The following is a 20,457-nucleotide window of genomic DNA, read 5'->3' as shown; positions in this document are numbered from 1 at the left end:
TTTAAGAACTGAAGCACTTTCCAAAAAAAAGAAATAATTTTATTTTCAAGCTTAAAATGTAAAACAAAAAACCTTGTTAAATATAAGTGCAATCAATGGTTTTCCAACAAATTAAGTTTAAAAAGTACCATGAATATTAAAATGTAGCACACATAAAAATATTGAATTCAAGTCAATTCATTTTATTTTGACATCATAGAAGGAATTCAATTAAACATTCTTATAACAGCCCATAACCCTTCAGAGAAGTCTATGAGAAATGGATTTCTTCTTGATTTATTCCCTCAGTAAACATTGTAAACATGAGTTTATGGTCTCTAGTTTCAAGTCTTCTTCACTACAGCATGATGTTCATCTAGTACATTATGGTCCATTGAAAGTACACAGTGATTGACAGGTCATTTAAGAGACTCCGCCCACCCCCCCTCGGGGATCGGCTATGTGGCTTCACTTGGTGGAAGCACATTTGTGCTCTCTTAGGCTCCTGGAGGAGGCGAAGCTCCTGCTGCAGGAGGAGCAGCTGAAGGGTTTGAGTCCTGAGTGAACCAGCAGGTGAGACTTCAGGTTGTTGTTCTGACTGAATTTCTTCCCGCAGACGCCGCACTCGTAGGGTTTTTCTCCGCTGTGGACGCGCGCGTGTCTGACCAGGTTCTGCGACACGCTGAAACTCCGCCCACAGACCTCGCAGACGTACGGCTTCTCTCCGCTGTGCGTACGCTCGTGCAGCTTTGCGCTGGCTCGTGCGGAGAAGGTCTTTGGGCACTGTGAGCAGCCGAAGGGCTTCCCCTCCGAGTGGCTGCGGCGGTGCGTCCTCAGGTAGCCTGGCGAACTGTAGCCGCGGCCGCACACGTCGCAGGAGAACGCTGCGCCGCTGGCGTGCAGTCGCAGGTGGGTCTTCAGGATCTGGGCGCTCGTGAAGCTCTTCCCACACTCGTCGCAGGTGTGAACCTTCTGCCCGCCATGCGCCAGCTGGTGGCGTCTCAGCGAGGCGGCCGAGGAGAAGCTCTTCCCGCACTCGCCGCAGCCGTGCGGTTTGGTGCCAGAGTGGCCGCGTTCGTGCGCCAGCAGTGCGCTCCGCTGCCCGAAGCCTTTGCCGCAGGCGTTGCAGATGAACGCCCAATCGCCGCTGTGCGCCGCGCGGTGCGCCTTCAGATGCGCCGCCTGCGTGAAGCCGCGGCCGCACACGTCGCAGCTGAAGTGGCGGCGGCCCAAGTGGACGAGCCGGTGGCGCCGCAGATTGGCCGCCACGCTGAAGCTCTTCCCACAAGTGTCGCAGCCGAAGGCCTTCTCCCCCGTGTGGACGCGGTGGTGCACCGACAGGCCGCTCCTGCTGGAAAAACTGTTCCCACACTGCTGGCAGGTGTAGGGCCGCTCCCCCGTGTGCGTCCTCAGGTGCGCGGCAAGGCCTCCCCGCTGGCTAAAGGTCTTCCTGCAGACGACGCATGTGAACGGCCTCAGTCCCTTGTGGACGGTCAGCTGGTGGACGCGGGAGCTGCGGCGCGTGGTGAACCCTTTCTCGCAGGTGGGACATCTGAAGGGTTTCTCCTTGAGGTGGACCCTCCGGTGGGCGGACAGGTAGCTGCGCTTTGAGAAGTCCTTCCCGCATTCAGCACACCTGAACCCGCCGGCCGTCACCCGGCAGGTGAGCCTGTGCTGACGTAGGCGGCACCACGCCACCAGCGTCTCGCCGCAGGCCGGGCAGGCGAGCGGCCGGCCGGGGGCCAGGTGCGCCCTGAGGTGGCTGCGGGTGACAAATGGCTTCCCGCAGTGGCAGCACCTAAAGGGACGACGCTCGCCGTGCACCGTCAGCTGGTGCTCTCTGATGCTGCTGCGGGTGGAGAAGCACTTCCCGCAGGTGGAGCAGGTGAAGGGCCGCGCTCGGCTGTGGACCCGCAGGTGGGGGCTGAAGTTGGTCCGTTTGGAGAAGCTGCTGCTTTCCCCTGTCAGAGCATCTGATTGGTGGATCACCTCCACCAGGGCATCTCCTTCAGCTGCAGGGGACGTGGAGTCATGGAGCCTCCTCTTATCACATGATGCTAGTTTAACTTTCAGCTCGTGGTTCTCCTCCTTAAGCTCCTTCTGCTCCGGGTTCTCCCCCTGAAGCTTCCTCGGTTCCTGGTTCTCTTCAATAAGATCCTTCTGTTCCTGGTTCATCTGCTGAAGCTCCTTCTGCTTTGGGTTCTCCTCCTGAAGCTCCTGCTGTTCCTGCTTCTCCTTCAGCAGCCTCATCAGATCCTGCAGCAGAGCCTCACAGCACCTCCTCATCACATCCAGCAGCTCCTCCTGCAACACAAACATCAAAACCTTCATGTATCTCTGAGATGTCGTACAGTATCAAGTACTATGTGTACCTCTGAGATGTCGTACAGTATCAAGTACTATGTGTACCTCTGATGTGTAGTACTGTATGAAGTACTATGTACCTCTGAGATGTTGTACAGTATCAAGTACTATGTGTACCTCTGATGTGTAGTACTGTATGAAGTACTATGTGTACCTCTGAGGTGTAGTACAATATGGAGGAGAAGTCAAATTTCCCCAGTCCAAGTACTTCAGACGTGTACTACATTACAGTAGTACAGAGTACTTGTACATGAATCAGACTGACCTCCGTCCTGGAGTCTTCTTCTTCTCTGTCTTTAAGTCGCTGACAGACTTCCGTCACTGACGTCACCATGAAGCGCTCCACAAGCTGCTGCACCGAGAGCCACATCTGATCCATCACTCATCGGTCCGTTCGGTCCGTTCGGTCCGTCGTCCGATCCTCCTCCAGCGGGCGGCCATTGCTGCGGCTCCACTTACGGCAGGCTTTACGACAGCAGCAGTGCGCCCCCTGCCGGCCGAAGGTGGAAGTGCTACAATACAAACACTCCAAACGGAGTCGTGTTATATCTACAACATGATGTATGTTAAAATAACTTTAAGACTTTGGACAAATAACGGAGCACTGTGAGAAATTCTATCAGTAAAATAAAAAATAAATCTTTATTTCTTCACATCAAGGAATCAAAATGTTTCAAATAATTTCAGCTGCAAACTATAAAAGTATTTCTATGTTCACAAACATGAATTAGTAAAATAAAACATCTAAAGAAAAAAAGAACTGATTAAAGAACTGGTTCATATATTTTAAGTGCAAGCTCTTAAAGTTTTATCATTAAATACATCTGTATCATCTATTTCAAAAAGAGCAGAAACATAGTATTTTATTTCTAAGACTCATATTTTAATGTTAAAATTCAGATTTTCATTTATAAAAAAAGCTTTTAGTCTAAAAAAAAAAACCCATAGAATTTCTTTCATATAAAAAGGTTTACAGTGGATTTGACATTTGAAATAAAAACAAGTTCGTATTAGTATTAAATGTTGAACACACAAAGGTCATGTGAGAGGTCAAGGTCACAAATTTAGTAAAATCCAGCGCCTATGCTAAGCTAAGCTAAGCTAAGCTAACTGCCTCCTGTTCCTTTAAGTCGACGTATATCTTAGAATCAGAAGACACAAAGATTGGGCCACTGCTGCTGTGCAGAACGATGATGTCGCCCGTACCTGAGGACCTGCTTGGTCCCGTCTAATGCCCCCCCCCCCCCTCCCTGTGTCATTTAAACAGGCGGCGACAGGAAGTACTTCTTCTTATCCCCCCCCCTATGCTTCCTATACTGCTTGTGAGCCTCGATGATCTCCATGACAACGGACGGGTCGTCCAGGGTCGACACATCGCCGAGGTCACCTGTGGTCTCCATGGCAACCTTCCTGAGGATCCGCCTCATGATCTTCCCGGAGCGAGTCTTCGGTAGCCGCTTCACCACCTGAGGGACGGCAGGAGATACTGACAGGTGTAAGGAACAGCTGGAATCACCTGTGTATCCAGGTGTGTATCCAGGTGTTCCAGCTGAGCCTCACCAGGAAGTGCTCCGGAACGGCGTATCTGGCGATCTTTGTGGAGACGAGATCTCTGAGCTGCTGGAGGACGAGGGGGGGGTCAACTCCAAAGTCCTCCTTCAAAACCACGAAGGCAAACGGTACTGAGGACACACACACACACACACACAGTGAAACACACACACACACACACATTAAAACACTATGATAGTTAAATAAATGATATATAAATGATATATATATTATCGCACCAGCAGGGGGCAGCAGAACCTCACAGTTCAGCTTTGACTTCTTCTATTTTTTATTGAAATACAACGTGTATTGAAGAACATAATTGATTATCAATCATTATACATATAATAATATACGTATAATATTCAATGATTAAAGGAGTTTAACTCTTCTAAACAGATCTCCGCGCTCCGTTCATGTCTTCAAACCTTTTATATTATTTTCTGTTTTATGATTCAATCTAAAAATGCTATGCTTTGATTCATGTTTTAATATTCATGTGTGTTTTCTTAAAAGCTTATGTTTTAATGTCCATTGCTTTCAAATATTCTCTACAGTTAACGTAAAAACCACGAGGCAGGTAGAGGGAGGGAGGGGGTTGAGAAGCAGAGGATCATGGGAGTCTCACCCTCTCCTTTCATCTCATGAGGAAAACCAATCACAGCTGCTTCTGGAACAGCTGGATGCTCATCCTGCACAACAACACCACACAAACAAATCAGATACACACATGTTATGTCATGTTATTTGAATCGAATTTGATTCAACAATTTATTTGTGTTTTGAGCTCGTGATAAACGCGGTTTCTCTCCATTTGTTTGTTTTATTTGTTTCAGATTTGTTTGTTTGGGGAACAGATGGAATCTAAATGTTTAATAGTCATACTCTTAGTGCGTGTTAACTGTGCGCGTCTCACCAGCGCGTCCTCGATCTCCGCCGTGCCGAGCCGGTGGCCGCTGACGTTGATGACGTCATCCATCCGCCCGGTTATCTGGTAGTAACCGTCTTCCGAACGCAGCGCCCCGTCACCGGTGAAATAATAACCTGACGGAACCGAAGCAGCGGCTCAGAGGCGGAGACCTGGAAACGAGAATGTGAAACGCAAAGAACTCACCTGGAAACGGCTTGAAGTAGGCCTCCAGGAACCGCTGCTGGTCGCCATGGATACCGCGGGCCATGCCGGGCCACGACTGGCTGATGCACAGGGCCCCGCCCACTCCGTTACCCAACAGAAGCTCCCCCTGGAGACACCCAGATACACACTAAAGACACAAGAATACTAGATACACACACCCGGACAATACTCAGAGTACACACTAAAGACCCAAGAATACTAGATACACACCAAGACAATACTCAGAGTACACACTAAAGACCCAAGAATACTAGATACACACCAAGACAATACTCAGAGTACACACTAAAGACCCAAGAATACTAGATACACACCCGGACAATACTCAGAGTACACACTAAAGACCCAAGAATACTAGATACACACCCGGACAATACTCAGAGTACACACTAAAGACCCAAGAATACTAGATATACACCAAGACAATACTCAGAGTACACACTAAAGACCCAAGAATACTAGATACACACCAAGACAATACTCAGAGTACACACTAAAGACCCAAGAATACTAGATACACACCAAGACAATACTCAGAGTACACACTAAAGACCCAAGAATACTAGATACACACCCGGACAATACTCAGAGTACACACTAAAGACCCAAGAATACTAGATACACACCCGGACAATACTCAGAGTACACACTAAAGACCCAAGAATACTAGATATACACCAAGACAATACTCAGAGTACACACTAAAGACCCAAGAATACTAGATATACACCAAGACAATACTCAGAGTACACACTAAAGACCCAAGAATACTAGATACACATGAATACAAAATAATAATAACAACAATGAAAATATATTTTGTTTCTGTCATTCTTCTGCATGATGCTAGAAATGTGTTCTGGTCCCAGATGTTCTTTGTCTCTATGAAACCCACAAGGACGTGGTCTTTGGGCTGTGGATTGCAGAGCGAGTGACCTCGTCCTCCGCTGAGGATGACGAGTGAAAGTGAAGGAGACCTAATCTAATCTAATCTGATCCACTCTCAGTAACCGGGGACGATGATGAGAAACCCTCGATCCTTCAACGGATGATGACTTCTGAAAGTCTGTTGATCAAAGCAAACAGATGTTGCTGCTTCTGTCCTCTGGGGACAGATTAGGGAGACACAGGGTGTCACGTCTTACACCCACAAGGTCAGGAGGGCTCAGCCAAACGCCGGGACCCCCAACAGACCCCAACCACTTCAAACACGCCTTCACTTAGCTCTGGAGATGCTGTGTTGTATCATTTTATCGTTGTTTTGTTGCATTGTTGTGTTGTTGCATTGTTGTGATGTTTTATTTTTGTGTTGTTGCATTGTTGCGATGTTGCATTGTCGTGTTGTTGCATTGTCATGTTGTATTGTTGTGATGGTTTATTTTTGTGTTGCATTGTTTTATTGTTGTGTTGTTGCATTGTTGTTTTTGTGATGTCGCATTGTTGCGTTGTTGCATAATTGCGTTGTCATGCTGTCGTATTGTTGCGATGTTGCATAGGTGTGTTTTTGTGTTTTTGTATTGTTGCATTTTCGTGTTACATTGTCATGTTGTTGCATTGTTGCGTTGTTTTATTGTTGCATAGTTGGATTGTGTTTTTGTATTGTTGCATTGTTGTGATGTTGCATTGTTGTTGTTTTGTTGTGATGTTGCATAGTTGCATTGTCATGTTGTTGCATTGTCGTATTGTTGCATAGTTGCATTTTTGTGTTGTTGCATTGTTGTATTGTTGTGTTGTTGCATTGTCACGTTGTTGCATTGTTGTGTTGTTGCATTGTCGTGTTGTGTCACCTTCTCTCCCAGGAGACTCGGCTGGATCCCAAAGAAGGGCCTCATGGCCATAGCTGGAACAATGGCGGCTCCTTCCTCTGCAGGCCTCGGGGCGATGCAGACCCCCCCGGTCTCTGTGTGTGTGGGGGGAGGGGGGGTGTTACTGTAGTGTTGTGTAGTTTATTAAATAAACTGCACATCCTCTCTCTGCCACCAGGGGGCCTCGTGCAACATCTCTTTAATTTCCTCTAATTTCTTAATTTATTGGGGTTTTCTTCGGTTAAGAGAAAGCAGCAGCTGGCACGGAGTTTAAAGTCTGATTTAAAAACAACACACTCTGACTGTGTGGCGATTGTCGAGGAATTAGGTCACTCACACACACACACAAACATACACACTATCAGTGATCCTCTCTGGTCCTGAGGGGGGGGGGGGGGTGTAAGTGTGTTGAGGATTCATTTTGTGCAGAGCTGCAGATGTTCTGCTGCTAATCGCTGAAATTAGGCTGAAAGGTTCAGAGGGATCGGACACAGAGGAAGATCTCTTCATCTTCATCAGCCTCTCACACAAACCAGCTCTTCTTCACCATCTCACCAGGTGTCAGAATCCATTGGGTCTCTTCTGCTTCAAATCCACCTCTAGGTGGCGCTGTGACATGTTGATTATTGGACAAGTCACATCGTCATCGGAGCTGACTGCATCAACAGGTCTGACTTTAGATCTTCCTCTTCAGTTCTTCCTCAGCTCTTCCTCTGTTCTTCTTCCTCTTCAGAGTCTTCCTCGGTTCTTCCTTTTCAGTTCTTCCTCAGGTCTTCCTCGGGTTCCACAGGTATAATTTTAATAGTATATTATGATATATATAATATAATAAATATATATACATGTATATGTAGACAGGAATCTGTCCCAATCAACTGTATTAATCAGATCATTCTTGGGACACATTTATTATATTTAATCACTTTCATTAGTCTCACCTGTCTGCCACCAGGTGTCCACTACAGGACACCGTCCCTCTCCAACCACACTGTGGAACCAGTGCCAGGCCTCGTGGTTAATTGGCTCCCCCACTGCACACAGACACACAAACACACACACAGTGGGTTAATATCTTCTTAGTCTGCTTATCAATAGACTGGGTATTGGTCTTCGTTGCTAGAACTGATGAAGCTGATGAAGTCCTCTTCCGGGTCCGGAGTACCTGATCCCAGCGTCCTCAGAGACGAGCGGTCGTACTTCTTCACAAAGCTCTCATCGTACTTCAGCAGGAGACGAAGAGCCGTCGGAGCTCCATAGAACTGAGAGATCTTCAGGCGCTGGACGGTCTCCCAGTACCGACCTGAAGGACACGGTGGGACAGACAGGCGGAGACACAGGGGGAGCGAGAGAGACAAAGAGATTTTTTTACCTTTAATTCCTCAAAACAACAACAAAAAAACACTGGTCTCTTCACAGTGTCCACATACATCCCATTGGTCTTCAATGTTGCATCGTTACTCAGTGAAAACCTACATGTGGTTCGTACTTAGATGTCCAATCAACAATGGACCACGTTCAGGTTGCATCGCAACACTGTACCGACATGGACAGTATGAAAGACAGTGTGAAACAGTGTGTGAGACAGCATGAGAGACACTGTGTCTCAGCGTGCGGTGTCCATCACGTAAGGTTACGGCTCTGGAAGGTCTTGGATGGTGCTCGTACAGGAAATGATGTCATAACGGGTCTTTGTGACGTCTGAAAGCTCTCTCCAATGGAACGAGGAAGTGAGCTGCCTTCTTTTCTGCAGGTGAGGTGAACTAATCCAGCAGCTCAAATCAACCTGAGCCGTCAAATACTCCAGAACATTTGACCAATCAGGCGCCGGTTCTCAAGTTATCATTTTATAATTACTCCAATCAGAACCTGTGGATCAACCAACTACATGCAGGTCAAAATCAGGACCACACTGCAAGGACTAAAGGTCTCATACGGCCTGAGGAGCCTCCCAACAATAAAACCAGAGATAAGGAGGAAACAGTAACTTCATTAATCAGTATCCAGGAGACTCTGATTCCATCTCATCTCAAAGGTTCCTCCATGGTCATAAAGCAGATAAGTAGAAGGATCCACCATAAAAAGATTGATCACATGATAGACATTTGATATGTTGATTGATCTATCTTTCTCATCTGTCGATTGATCTATAGTTTTAGCTATAGTTTAATCTATTCTTTGATCTGTTGTTTGATCCATTCTTTGATCCTTTCTTTGATCCGTTGTTTGATCTTTTGTTTGATTTGTCTTTGTAGATCTTTGCTCGATCATCATCATCGTCATGAACACACCGGTTTGGTCTTCTGGTCTGGACCTTACCTGCGTCGGGGTAAACAGGTGTGCTCTCAAACAGGACAGTGGTGGCTCCATTGCACAGCGGGCCGTAGACCACGTAACTGTGCCCCGTTATCCAGCCCACGTCCGCCACACAGCCGAACACGTCGCCGTCCTGATGGTCAAACACGTACTGAGGAGACATCACACAAGGGGTCACTTCTCTCTCTGTTCTGCTGAACCACATTACCCAGAAGCCCCGGCCTCTGTGAAACATATTTCATTGTAGTTCAGTTCTCTTGTTCTTGCTTGGTGTTTTAAGGAAATAAAGGAGAAAAAAATCTCTCCCTCGTCCTGGCGTGGACCCAGCTGTCCTTGTCTTTTTCAAATAAAGCAGCTTTTGTTCTCTTGATTCATCCAAACAAACAACGAGCCAGAAAGAAAAACCCTGAGCTGCTAAGCTGCTTTAGAAATTAGCACCAGCAAATATTTTGGCAGTTATGTTGATGGGGTGGTGGAAGGGGGGAGGCGGGGGGGGGGGGGGGGATATTATGTTTTATGTTTTTATTCAATTATCATCATAAAAATCATGTTAATCCCGGAAAAAACACACACACGCTAATTTGTCTCCAATGTTCACTCAAATAATACTGCGACAATAAAGGACTTAGGTAAGCGCAGAGGTGGGAGGAAAGGAAAGGGAGGTGGGGACAAGTACCTGGTGAGTGAGTGAGGTGTACAACAGGTAACCCGCCTGTGTGTGGATGATGCCTTTAGGTTTCCCTGTACTTCCTGACGTGTAGAGAAGAAACAAAAGATCTTCACTGTCCAAAGGCTCCGCAGGACAGACGGGAGACTGAGAGGACATCGCCTGTAAGATAGGACAGGTGAGTGTACACATACCACTACTCCTACCACCCTCACCACTGTTACTACAACTAATACTACCACTAGTGATGATACTTCTACTACGAATACTACAACTACAGGACATACAGGAGACTGAGAAGACATCACCTGTAAGACAGGACAGACAACTAATTTCCACCGGTTTTCAAAGAGTTGGTCATCATGAAAGTGTGTTCATCGGGTGTATTGATCAGGTGTCTAACCTCCTCCAGGGGGACGTCCAGCCGTCCCATCACAGCAGGTTTTTCTGTCCTCTGAGCTACAAACACGTGTTGGACGGTTGGACAGTTTTTCACCGCTGAGTCCACCGTAGCCTTCAGGTCAATGAGCCGTCCTCCCCTCACACCTTGGTTAAAGGTGACCACCGCTTTACACTGGGCTGTGAACACAACACACGCTGGGTAGTTCCACTGGGCTGTGAACACAACGAACGCTGGGTAGATCCACTGGGCTGTGAACACAACACACACTGGGTAGTTCCACTGGGCTGTGAACACAACACACGCAGGGTAGATCCACTGGGCTGTGAACACAACACACACTGGGTAGTTCCACTGGGCTGTGAACACAACACACGCAGGGTAGTTCCACTGGGCTGTGAACACAACACACGCTGTGTAGTTCCACTGGGCTGTGAACACAACACACACAGGGTAGATCCACTGGGCTGTGAACACAACACACACTGGGTAGTTCCACTGGGCTGTGAACACAACACACGCAGGGTAGTTCCACTGGGCTGTGAACACAACACACGCTGTGTAGTTCCACTGGGCTGTGAACACAACACACGCTGGGTAGATTCACTGGGCCGTGAACACAACACACGCTGGGTAGATTCACTGGGCCGTGAACAAGATGAGTAATCGCTGTGTTGTTCCGGGTGACGGCGCAACAAACAGCCTCCATTCCAATGGCTTCCTGCACTCCCATTCAGCTGATCTCCCAGCATGCTTTGCTTCTCCTGTTGCTCAGCCAGCCGTGGAAATGTCTTGTTTCCAAAACACACAAGTCCTTGGTCAGCGTCTCTGACCTCCAGAGACCTGCAGCTTTGTTTTTAACTGAAAAGACTCTGGGCTCGGTGCGAATGAACTGAATGAAGCCTCCCCCCCCCCCTCTCAGTCAGTGCTGATTCTACTCATTAATCTTCAGAACAGAACCTGAGGTTATGAAAACACTGAGGTCAAAGGTAAAATGCCCCCCCCCTCCCCTTGATATTACATTACATCACATGTCATTTAGCTGACGCTTTTATCCAAAGCGACTTAAGTGCATTTCCACATAGAGATACAAACTCAGAAGGACAAGTAACAAGAAAGTACAATTTTCATCAAATAAGCAGTTTCAAAACATGTTATAGAAAAGTGCCATTATAAGTACAATTTAAGTGCTACCATTTGTTACCCAAACCGAGGGTGAATCCTGGTTAAACACGAGGGGGTCTCACCGTCCTGGATCCTCCCCGCTAGGGCCTCGGAGCTGAAGCCAGCGAACACCACGGTGTGGACCGCCCCGATGCGGGCGCACGCCAACATGGACGCCACCGCCAGCGGGGACACCGGCATGTAGACGGCAACCCTGTCCCCCTTTTGGATGCCGTGGCTCTTGAGGGTGTTGGCGAGACGGCAGGTTGTCTCCAGCAGCTCTCTGGGGGACAGACAATAGGTCGATGGAGACGGTTGAGACGGTTGAGACGGTTGAGACGGTTGAGACTCACAGCAGCTTCTTATCAGTCGATCTCTTTCACGTAAAAGAGCAGCAACTTCTGCAATTTGAGTTACACTCTATTTATTAGTAGATCTCAACATCACAAATAATAAATGTCACTCATACGACGTCCTCCTATCCCCAAAAAATAATTTCCCATGTAGTGTAAAACCAAAGCACGTTTCCTGCTCCTCTGTTATCCTGGTTGTTCATTACCCTTAAAACATTCCTTCATGTTTATGGTCGGAGATAAACTTCAGGTCCACATAGAGATGAGACCAGACGTTTCTTTCCTCAAGCTGTCCCGCTGTCCTTGTTTCTTAGGCTAGGTGGACAGGGGACAGGGTGGGTGGGGGGGGTTCATCCATACCTGTAGGTCACCTTCACCTCGGTGCCAGGCTCGTCCCGCTCCCAGATCAGAGCCACTCGGTCTGGATGCGTCTCCACGTGGACGTCCAGGCAGTTCACTGCAGCACAGAGGGACCAGACTCAGGGGATCAGGGGGGGCTTTATGGGTTTCTGAACAAAGTCCACATTTTACACATGAATTCTCTCTCTCTCTGTATATATATGTATATATATATATATATATATATATAATGTATAATAAGAGGAAACTGATTGAAGATTAATCCTGAAATGAGCTTAAAGCTGAAGATTTGTTTTTTGTTTTTTGACAGGAAACAGCTTCACAAACATCCTTTATGTAACTCACAAATCACCCCCCCCCCTTATACCCCCCCTCACACCCACCATGTCTATCGCAAGGTAAAGGGATTACTACCAGGATCAGAAAAACAACTGGGGGGAATCTCTATTTACTGTTATTTAACAGATTAGTACTTATTCTTTTTTCATTGTGGTACTACTACTTTGTAATAGAGTATCTGTTCAGTGTGGTACTAGTACTTTGTAATAGAGTATCTGTTCAGTGTGGTACTGGTACTTTGTAATAGAGTATCTGTTCTGTGTGGTACTGTTACTTCGTAATAGAGTATCTGTTCAGTGTGGTACTGGTACTTTGTAATAGAGTATCTGTTCAGTGTGGTACTGGTACTTTGTAATAGAGTATCTGTTCTGTGTGGTACTGTTACTTCGTAATAGAGTATCTGTTCAGTGTGGTACTGGTACTTTGTAATAGAGTATCTGTTCAGTGTGGTACTGGTACTAGGTAATAGAGTATCTGTTCAGTGTGGTACTGGTACTTTGTAATAGAGTATCTGTTCAGTGTGGTACTGGTAGGCTGTGGTTGGGTCCCTGGTCCTGATAACCTGCCTGTCCATGTGTCCTTGGGCAAGGCACCTAACCCCCGCATTGAGACTACAGAGCGTTAGATACTGATGGGCAGGTGTCGGTGTGTGTGAAAGGGTGAATGATGACATGGTGGGATTAGTACATTCACTTTTAACAGTATTTCTACCCTGTGGTATTAGTACTAGTATTAGTAACTAGTAACAGTAGTGCTTCCTTCTGGTCGTTTTCCTCTCCTTTCAGCTAACTCAGATTTCCCAGAAAGCTTTGAGGCAATAACGGAGACGATCGGTGAAACTCTCACATATTGATTATTGATAACCGATCGCACCGTTTCTCACCGGACACGTTGATCTTGCCGCCCAGGAACCAGGCGATCCTCCCGGTGCTGAGGTCGCAGTCCCGGACCCGGTGGAACGGTTCGGACCAGCGCAGTCTGTCGGCGGCGGCGGATCCCCAGAACTGATCCGGATCCGTGATCGACAGCCGGTACAGATCCCGGTGGGACATCCGCGACAGCCGGGTGCTCCAGGTGCCCGGTGCAGGGAGAGCGGGCACGGAGGACGCACACCTGTGCTGTCCCGGCCCGGCCCGGGTCGGAACCAGTACCGAGGTTCTGCAGTGTCCCAGCAGGGTCCAGGAGAGCCTGGCGCTGCCGCGGCTGTGAGCCGCCATGTTGATCAGCTGCCCAGAAGACGGAGAAAGACCCCGTTCCTCTCAGGTGAGCTCAGGTGTGTCTGCGGCGGTACGCGGTCACGTGAGCGTTTGAGCCAATGACAGGCTGCTGACAGATGAAGATGAAGGACTCACGAGTTTTCCTCTCAAGCAGCTGCTGACGGTTAAAAATGAATCATTCGTTAATAATAATAATAATAGTACTAGTACTAGTAGTCCTAGCCGTAATAATTTATAACTACTTATACTACTTTACTACCAGTACTATCAATACAAATTCAACCAATCATACTTATAGTCCTCCTACTACAACTCCTACTACTGATACTACTACCACTCATACATCCATACAGAATAAGGACTCTTACTTCCTCTACTTATGCTAATACTTATACCACTAATAATACTACCAGCACTACTTCGTTCTCCAGAGTAAAGGTTAAACGAGCATAAAGTCGTGGAACAAAGTCGGTTCTTCCATCGTATGATTAATCAACACAAGAAAGATGAACAATGTTACTTAAAGTAGACTGAAACATCTAGCAGCTTTGGTTACAATACTTCTATAATATAGTCATCATAATGTTCATTTATTAATGTAGTGTGTTCAGTATCTCACCAGGTTAAATGGAATACTTCTAAAAACAACTATTTAATGAGGGATGTTGACTCTAAACGCACAATAAACGCACACAGACTCTGCAGTTTATTGTATGTAAATATGATCATGAGGCTTGAAGTCATAACAACATGTAACCGCTGTGGTCAGATGTTTGTTGTGCTGCTGCTGCTCAGTGACCTCTGACCTCAGATCTGCCGTGTCTCCATCACATTCTTTAATCTGAGGGAGCTGCATCATAATCGCTCGTAATTCCCACTTTACTGCCATCACATGATAATTGATGCTAGTCTGTGTAATCCATCTGACCGGAGGTCAGATTAAAGGACGTGTACGCCTTTGTGTTTGTACCATAGATTTAATCATCTTTGGGACTTTAATGATTCTGATGGCTCATTGTTGATAGGAGACAACAACATCACCGTATGCTGTTCCCCCTGAACGGGGCCGTACAGCAGATCCACCCGCTGCGTGGCGCTCTCCGGCGGGGTCAGAGGTCGCAGGCGGCCGTCTGCATGTGCTTCAGGTGAGATTTGGTCCGCAGGTGAGCTTTGAGGAAGGTGAGCAGGCGGAAGTGCTTCCTGCAGAGGCTACAGCTGTAGGGTGTCTCCCCGGTGTGGGTGTACCTGTGCTCCCTTAGCTGTTGCTTCATGCCGTAACTCGCTTCCCGCAGACGTCCCAGTGGAAGGGTTTCTCCCTGTGTGGCTCCTGAACTGCAGCGCCGCACACCAGCGGTCCGTCAGAAACAGCATTACGCACTGAGAACACGGACTTTCTGCCCAGCGGGGGCCTTAATGCGCTGCTTAAAGTCCTTTGTTATCTCGTATGACATTGTGAACAAACAATGTGGAGCATCTTAAATCAGGACATTTCTACATGGAGTTTTGTGTCAATAATGAAACACGACAGTTAGCGGAGAGCCACAGACAGACAGACGTGTACCTTACTCATCCCCAGGAGGAAATATGCATGTAGCAGCAGGTAAGGTTACATGTGGTATAGTGTTCTGTATATTATAAAACATGCACAATATATGCACCGTATAATAAAATAATAGCGTGGAACATGTTAACTTTAAGCATATTGAGTGAAATATAGGTATGTTGAGTGGAGTGGAATAGGTATTAAATTAAATTAAAGGCACTGTGAAGCAGAGGTCCTCGTGAACAACAACCTTGTGGAAGTAGAATGTAACCTTTTAAGGGTCAGGAGATGATGAACAGTGGCGTTTGGGCTGGTACCGTAACGCCCTGAATAGAGGTGCATTTTTACATGGGACACGATGAAGTGCTGCACTTAGCTAGCAGCCGACTAGCCTAGCGAAGAAAGAACGGTGCGGATAGAGGAAGTGACCTACTTGTCTTGCTCAACAGCAAACAGCCCTCCAAATTAAAAGCACTTTGATTTTGATAGTCTGCTGCATGAACCCGTGATTATACCAAAATAAGCAGAGCAGAGTTTTATAACACATGATTAAAATATTTAATATCTTCATAGTTATTTGATTGAATTGTTAAAGTTATTGTGCTGCTCTATGGACTAAACTGCATTATAGTGAACAAATGAATTATTTCATAAATACGACAAAGAAATGTTGTGTAAAAGCTTCCATAATCATGTATGACAATTTTATGTTAATTGTCTAATGAAAAGTCCAGTAAACATTTAGTATCAACATGGCAATAAATATATAATAATCAGTTTGATTAATCACATTTGTAATTCAATGTAAATCCTACAGTGTTTGTGTACTGTTGAATAATCCCAGTGATTCCAAAAATACTTTTTTATTCACCAATCGGCTTCTGTACATGTTAATGATAATAATCCCAATAATGATAGTAATAATAATAATAACCACCATTTAAAATATCACATTTAAATTACATTCACTCACAGAGCTTCAGTCAGTGCTTGACAAACTGTCAATTAAACACAACAGGAAGTAAACAGGAAATAGACTCTTATTTTCCCCAAAACACGGATATAAAACATACTCTCAGTACAATACAATATTCAAACACACAGAGACGTATACGTCTTCCTGAAACAGGTCAAAGGTCAACTCTCAGTCCGATTCCTTGGGGTCGATCTGCCGGCGGCAGAATTGTAATGTTAGCATGCTAATGTGTTGCCGTGCTAACCGAGAGCAGCAGTTCGAGCTATTTCATTTTGCCTCGTTGTCTCTTTAGCCGTCTGTCTGCGAACAGCCAATCAAATCGCTGCATTCACTCCTCCGGCCTTCAGCTGCGGTCGTCCGATTCGCTGCCGCTCTGCCGCGAGGAGGCGGGGCTTATCGAGCTCCTGGGCTCCTGCTGCTGCTTAGAGGAGCTGGATAGGTCGATGGCCACCTCCTCCTCCAACTCCTCCTCCTCCATCACCGGCAGCTCCTCCTGCCGAGCCTCGGCGGCGCCGTGTCGCTGTGGGGCGTCGCAGAACGAGTCGGGTCGAGTCGGGTCCGCCTCCCGAGGGCTGGGACACTTTTTGGTTATTTCTTGAGACTTCTTGTGCATTCCTGTGGGGACGGAGACCGAGAGTCAGAGATACGAATGTGTGTGTGTGTGTGTGTGTATATACACACTCAGTAGTAGCATCCAGCTGATTTTCACTTGATGTATCTGAATATTAATTGATTTGAGTCATGTGATCAAATTCAGAGGACTATTGTAATAAACACACATATTTTTTTAATTAAACGTTATTATTGGCAGATGGAAACACAAGTGTATTAAACTGTGTCTGTGTGCGTGTCTGTGTGTGTGTGCGTGTGTGTGTGTCTGTGTGCGTGCGTGTGTGTGTGTGTGCGTGCGTCTGTCTGTCTGTGTGCGTGTCTGTGTGTGTGTGTGCGTGCGTGTGTGTCTGTGTGTGTGTGTGTGTGTGTCTGTGTGTGTGTGTGTGTGTGTGCGTGTGTGTGTGCGTGTGTGTGTGTGTGTGTGCGTGCGTGTGTGTCTGTGTGCGTGTGTGTGTGTGTGTGTGTGTGTGTGTGTGTGTGTGTGCGTGTGTGTGTGCGTGTGCGTGTGTGTGTGTGTGTGTGTGTGTGTCTGTGTGTGTGTGTGTCTGTGTGTGTGTGTGTGTGTGTGTGTCTGTGTGTGTGTGTGTGTGTGTGTGTGTGTGTGTGCGTGCGTGCTACTGACGTGCATGCGGCTCACCGAGCAGCCATGGAGCGCAGGACCCCATCATGCCGTTCTTGGCGGAGTTGAGGATGGACTCGGGCAGCGGGATGGAGTGCCTCACCATGGCGCCGTACAGGCCGTACTCCGCCATCACGCTGCTGCGGCCCCAGCACTTCTCCCGCTTCCTCCACTTGGCCCGGCGGTTCTGGAACCAGACCTGCACCGCACACACCGTCATTTTATTGATTTATTGATTAGATCAATGTTATTCTTTGTATTATTATTATAAATCACCTTCATATCACTATCAATATGTCTTAGCATTTTTGTATTATTTTTCCAATTGAATTATTATCACTTTTATAGTTCAAATGATTATATTTAATTGATTCTCATTTAATATTATTTACATAATGAACAGACTGATGTGTTTGTACCTGTATCCGGTCCTCGGGGAGCTCGGTCTTCATGGCCAGCATCTCTCGGGCGTAGACGTCGGGGTAGTGGGCCTCGTGGAAGGCCTTCTCCAGCTCCTCCAGCTGGTGGGACGTGAACACCGTCCTGAGGAGAGACAACAACCTGCATGTTTAAAAGAAGAAACCTTCCATCCAAGGTCATAAACTCTACATTTAACTATTAGCACATGTTTTACCTTTAGTTAAATCTACCACCTTACATATTTCTGTGAATTTATCCTAATATATTTATACATAGCGATCTGTATATTTAATCTACATATCAATCAACACACAATAAAACATAAAAAAAACTCACCAAACCAATTAAATATGAATTCGGTAAGAATAAAATATAAGTACTATAATAAATATGTGACTTCCTCACCTGTGTCGCCTCTTCTTCCTCTTCTGAGAGTTGGCGGAGTTTTTGGAGTCGTTGCGGTCAGAGAGACACTCTTCATCTGCGGAGACACCGGAAACACGTCATCAGCGTCAGTGTGAAAACGATCAGTTTACGATTTATCGATTTCGATTCAGTCAAAAAGAAGCAAACGCAATAAAACTTAAACCTCGTATGAATGAAACTTTTCAAAAACAGCGCTGAAACATCTCATTATTTTAGGATCCAACATTCATTTCAAAGAGAAAAATAGCAAAAAAACATATTCATTAATAAGACAAAAAGCTCCTGGAAAAAAATCAAGCCGAGACTATTATTATTATTATTATTGTTAGTAGAAAAATATGAGTATAATAAGAAAGCGATTTTCAGTGGATTTGTTCAAATAGTTCCTGTGGTTTTGCACTTTAATTGAACCAAGGTGAGGAAGCTTTAAAGCTGGAGCTGAACCGAGGGGACGGGGGCCCGCTGTCAGCAGAGCTCCGGGGGTCGGCCCTTACCGGAGTAGGCGTCCCGCTGGGCCTCCAGGTTCTGCAGGTAGTGGCTGTCGGCCCGGGCCTGTAACAGCGGCAGGTGTCCCGGCAGGAAGCAGGGCGCGCCGGCGGGCTGCTGGGCCGCCAGGCTGCACAGGAAGCCGAGGCCGAGCGGCAGCGACCCCCCCGGGAAGGAAAACCCGCCCAGTCCGCCTCCGACCCCGGGCGGGTCCGACCCGGGCCCTGAGCCCGTCATAGAAAGTCCCGAACCTGGGGGCCCGCCGGGCTGCTGCCGCGCCTGGAGGTCCGACTCCAGGCCAAGGAGGTCGGTGATGGCGAAGCCTTTTGACCGGAACCCGGTGCCGTTCAGCCGGGATTTATCGATCCCAAAGCCCGGAGATAGCATCTTGACTTTGGGCTTCTCTTCCAGCTCCTCCCGGGCCGTCATGCTGCTCATCAGGGGGCTGAAGTCCGGTCCTTGTGGGCTGAGATGAGGAGGACGAGGATGGACAGACCGGGACAGTCCGGCTGGCGGGCTCCATTTATCACGGTCTCCGGGATCACTGCGACATCCAATCAGAAGTGAGAGTGGCAGAGGGGGCGTGTCCCTCCGGCCTCGCTCAATCCCAGAGGATTAATTGCCACCAATTTCCCTCCAATCCGATCAGGATTTTCTCCACGAGGACAGAGGAGGGGACTTTTTAATTTATGGTGTTTATCTTTGATCAAAGAGACCAAGAGAGTTCAAACTAATCAATTACTGGATGAGTGAAGAAACAAATCCGTTATATTATGATTTAATGCACAAATCAATTATTTTACGAATGAAAATACTAAATAATGGAGATAGAAAATACAAAGCAAATATATTGAATTATGAATCAAAGAACAAATCAATTATATAATGAAGAAATCCAAGAATCCATTAAATTACATTTTAAAGCGTCTTTGGGTACCCTAGCCCTATAAAAACAAAAGTATTATTATTATTAAATTATGAATTAACGCACAAATCAACTACTTTATGCATCAATACACAAATCAATTATATTGTGACAATAATCTATTCCACTAGGAATTTGTATTATTATGACTATGAAAAAGTCAATGAAATGTAAATATGATTATGCATTAATCACATTTGTCGGGTCAAAATCAATAATTTAGTAAATAAGTAGAAAACAAGAACCTGTCAGTTCATTATAGTTCACAATAATGCACGATGGTGCATGTTTATTTATTAATAAAGTATTATAAGAATGAAATAATTTTTTGAAAGAAAAAAAAAATCAGTCTGATTAATAAACTTTTAACCATCTAGTCGTTATATTTAGTGTGTAAACTGTCTCTATGTGTCACATGTATATAATAATTTAACACAATAAATAAACCCACACAAGAAAAAAACAGATGAAATATGAACACAAAAAACAGATGAAATATGAACACACACTTCATTCATTTGCAGACGGAAAAGAACAATGAAGCAGCTTCAGAGTTTATTCAGATTATACATGTTTTAAATCAGAACATCAGTTGGACTCATGTAATCTGAAAAGAAGGTGCTGAGGTTGGATTAAACTGTGTGTGTGTCTGTGTGTGTGTGTGTGTCTGTGTGTGTGAGAGCGCTCTCCACAGAAACTTATGTTCATTTCTAAAACAATGTGGATTACCTTGATATGAGGAAGGAGATTGATTGATTATGTGCTTCTGAATAATCTCAGATTAACTTTTTTTATTCTTGTTC

General features: G+C 46.1%; 3 protein-coding genes across 4 annotated transcripts; all 3 read right to left on the bottom strand.

Moving 5' to 3' along the window:
• Positions 1–80: 80 nt before the first annotated feature.
• Positions 81–2,836, bottom strand: LOC119214543 (oocyte zinc finger protein XlCOF6-like). Its single transcript, XM_037466364.2, has 2 exons — positions 2,609–2,836; positions 81–2,283 (listed from the first exon to the last, which is right to left on the bottom strand). The coding sequence occupies exons 1-2, from the start codon at positions 2,720–2,722 to the stop codon at positions 448–450; spliced, it is 1,950 nt and encodes a 649-aa protein (XP_037322261.2). The 5' UTR covers positions 2,723–2,836; the 3' UTR covers positions 81–447.
• A 245-nt stretch (positions 2,837–3,081) lies between these two features.
• Positions 3,082–13,691, bottom strand: acss1 (acyl-CoA synthetase short chain family member 1). Its single transcript, XM_037466362.2, has 14 exons — positions 13,314–13,691; positions 12,092–12,188; positions 11,462–11,661; positions 10,218–10,393; positions 9,824–9,976; positions 9,151–9,298; positions 7,997–8,134; positions 7,773–7,865; positions 6,817–6,929; positions 5,009–5,135; positions 4,811–4,938; positions 4,523–4,586; positions 3,904–4,025; positions 3,082–3,809 (listed from the first exon to the last, which is right to left on the bottom strand). The coding sequence occupies exons 1-14, from the start codon at positions 13,645–13,647 to the stop codon at positions 3,603–3,605; spliced, it is 2,100 nt and encodes a 699-aa protein (XP_037322259.2). The 5' UTR covers positions 13,648–13,691; the 3' UTR covers positions 3,082–3,602.
• Positions 13,692–16,037: 2,346 nt separating this feature from the next.
• vsx1 (visual system homeobox 1 homolog, chx10-like) lies at positions 16,038–19,217 on the bottom strand. Of its 2 annotated transcripts, none has more exons than XM_037466365.2 (5): positions 18,738–19,217; positions 18,223–18,298; positions 17,817–17,940; positions 17,401–17,596; positions 16,038–16,781 (listed from the first exon to the last, which is right to left on the bottom strand). In XM_037466365.2, the coding sequence occupies exons 1-5, from the start codon at positions 19,165–19,167 to the stop codon at positions 16,510–16,512; spliced, it is 1,098 nt and encodes a 365-aa protein (XP_037322262.1). In that variant the 5' UTR covers positions 19,168–19,217; the 3' UTR covers positions 16,038–16,509. The 2 variants fall into 2 exon arrangements, with proteins under 2 accessions (XP_037322262.1, XP_037322263.1); XM_037466366.2 differs by having other exon boundaries at positions 17,416–17,596.
• Positions 19,218–20,457: the final 1,240 nt, after the last annotated feature.

Source organism: Pungitius pungitius, chromosome 13 (assembly GCF_949316345.1).
Source record: "Pungitius pungitius chromosome 13, fPunPun2.1, whole genome shotgun sequence".
In the NCBI taxonomy this organism is placed as follows: Eukaryota; Metazoa; Chordata; class Actinopteri; order Perciformes; family Gasterosteidae; genus Pungitius; species Pungitius pungitius.
The sequence above is the reverse complement of the archived record's forward strand: the minus strand, read 5'-3'. Positions and strand labels throughout refer to the sequence as shown.

Bases quoted from the DNA above. Each gene is read 5' to 3' on its own strand.
- acss1 (XM_037466362.2), bottom strand. From the start codon at position 13,647: ATGGCGGCTCACAGCCGCGGCAGCGCCAGGCTCTCCTGGACCCTGCTG. The intron at 12,189-13,313 runs GTGAGAAACGGT...TCTGTGCTGCAG, and splicing joins CGGCAAGATCAACGTGTCCG to TGAACTGCCTGGACGTCCAC. The intron at 3,810-3,903 runs GTGAGGCTCAGC...GCCGTCCCTCAG, and splicing joins CCGTTCCGGAGCACTTCCTG to GTGGTGAAGCGGCTACCGAA.
- LOC119214543 (XM_037466364.2), bottom strand. From the start codon at position 2,722: ATGGATCAGATGTGGCTCTCGGTGCAGCAGCTTGTGGAGCGCTTCATG. The intron at 2,284-2,608 runs GTCAGTCTGATT...TTTGTGTTGCAG, and splicing joins AAGAAGACTCCAGGACGGAG to GAGGAGCTGCTGGATGTGAT.
- vsx1 (XM_037466365.2), bottom strand. From the start codon at position 19,167: ATGAGCAGCATGACGGCCCGGGAGGAGCTGGAAGAGAAGCCCAAAGTC. The intron at 17,941-18,222 runs GTGAGGAAGTCA...GTCTCTCCTCAG, and splicing joins AGGAAGAAGAGGCGACACAG to GACGGTGTTCACGTCCCACC. The intron at 17,597-17,816 runs GTACAAACACAT...TGTGCGGTGCAG, and splicing joins TCCCCGAGGACCGGATACAG to GTCTGGTTCCAGAACCGCCG.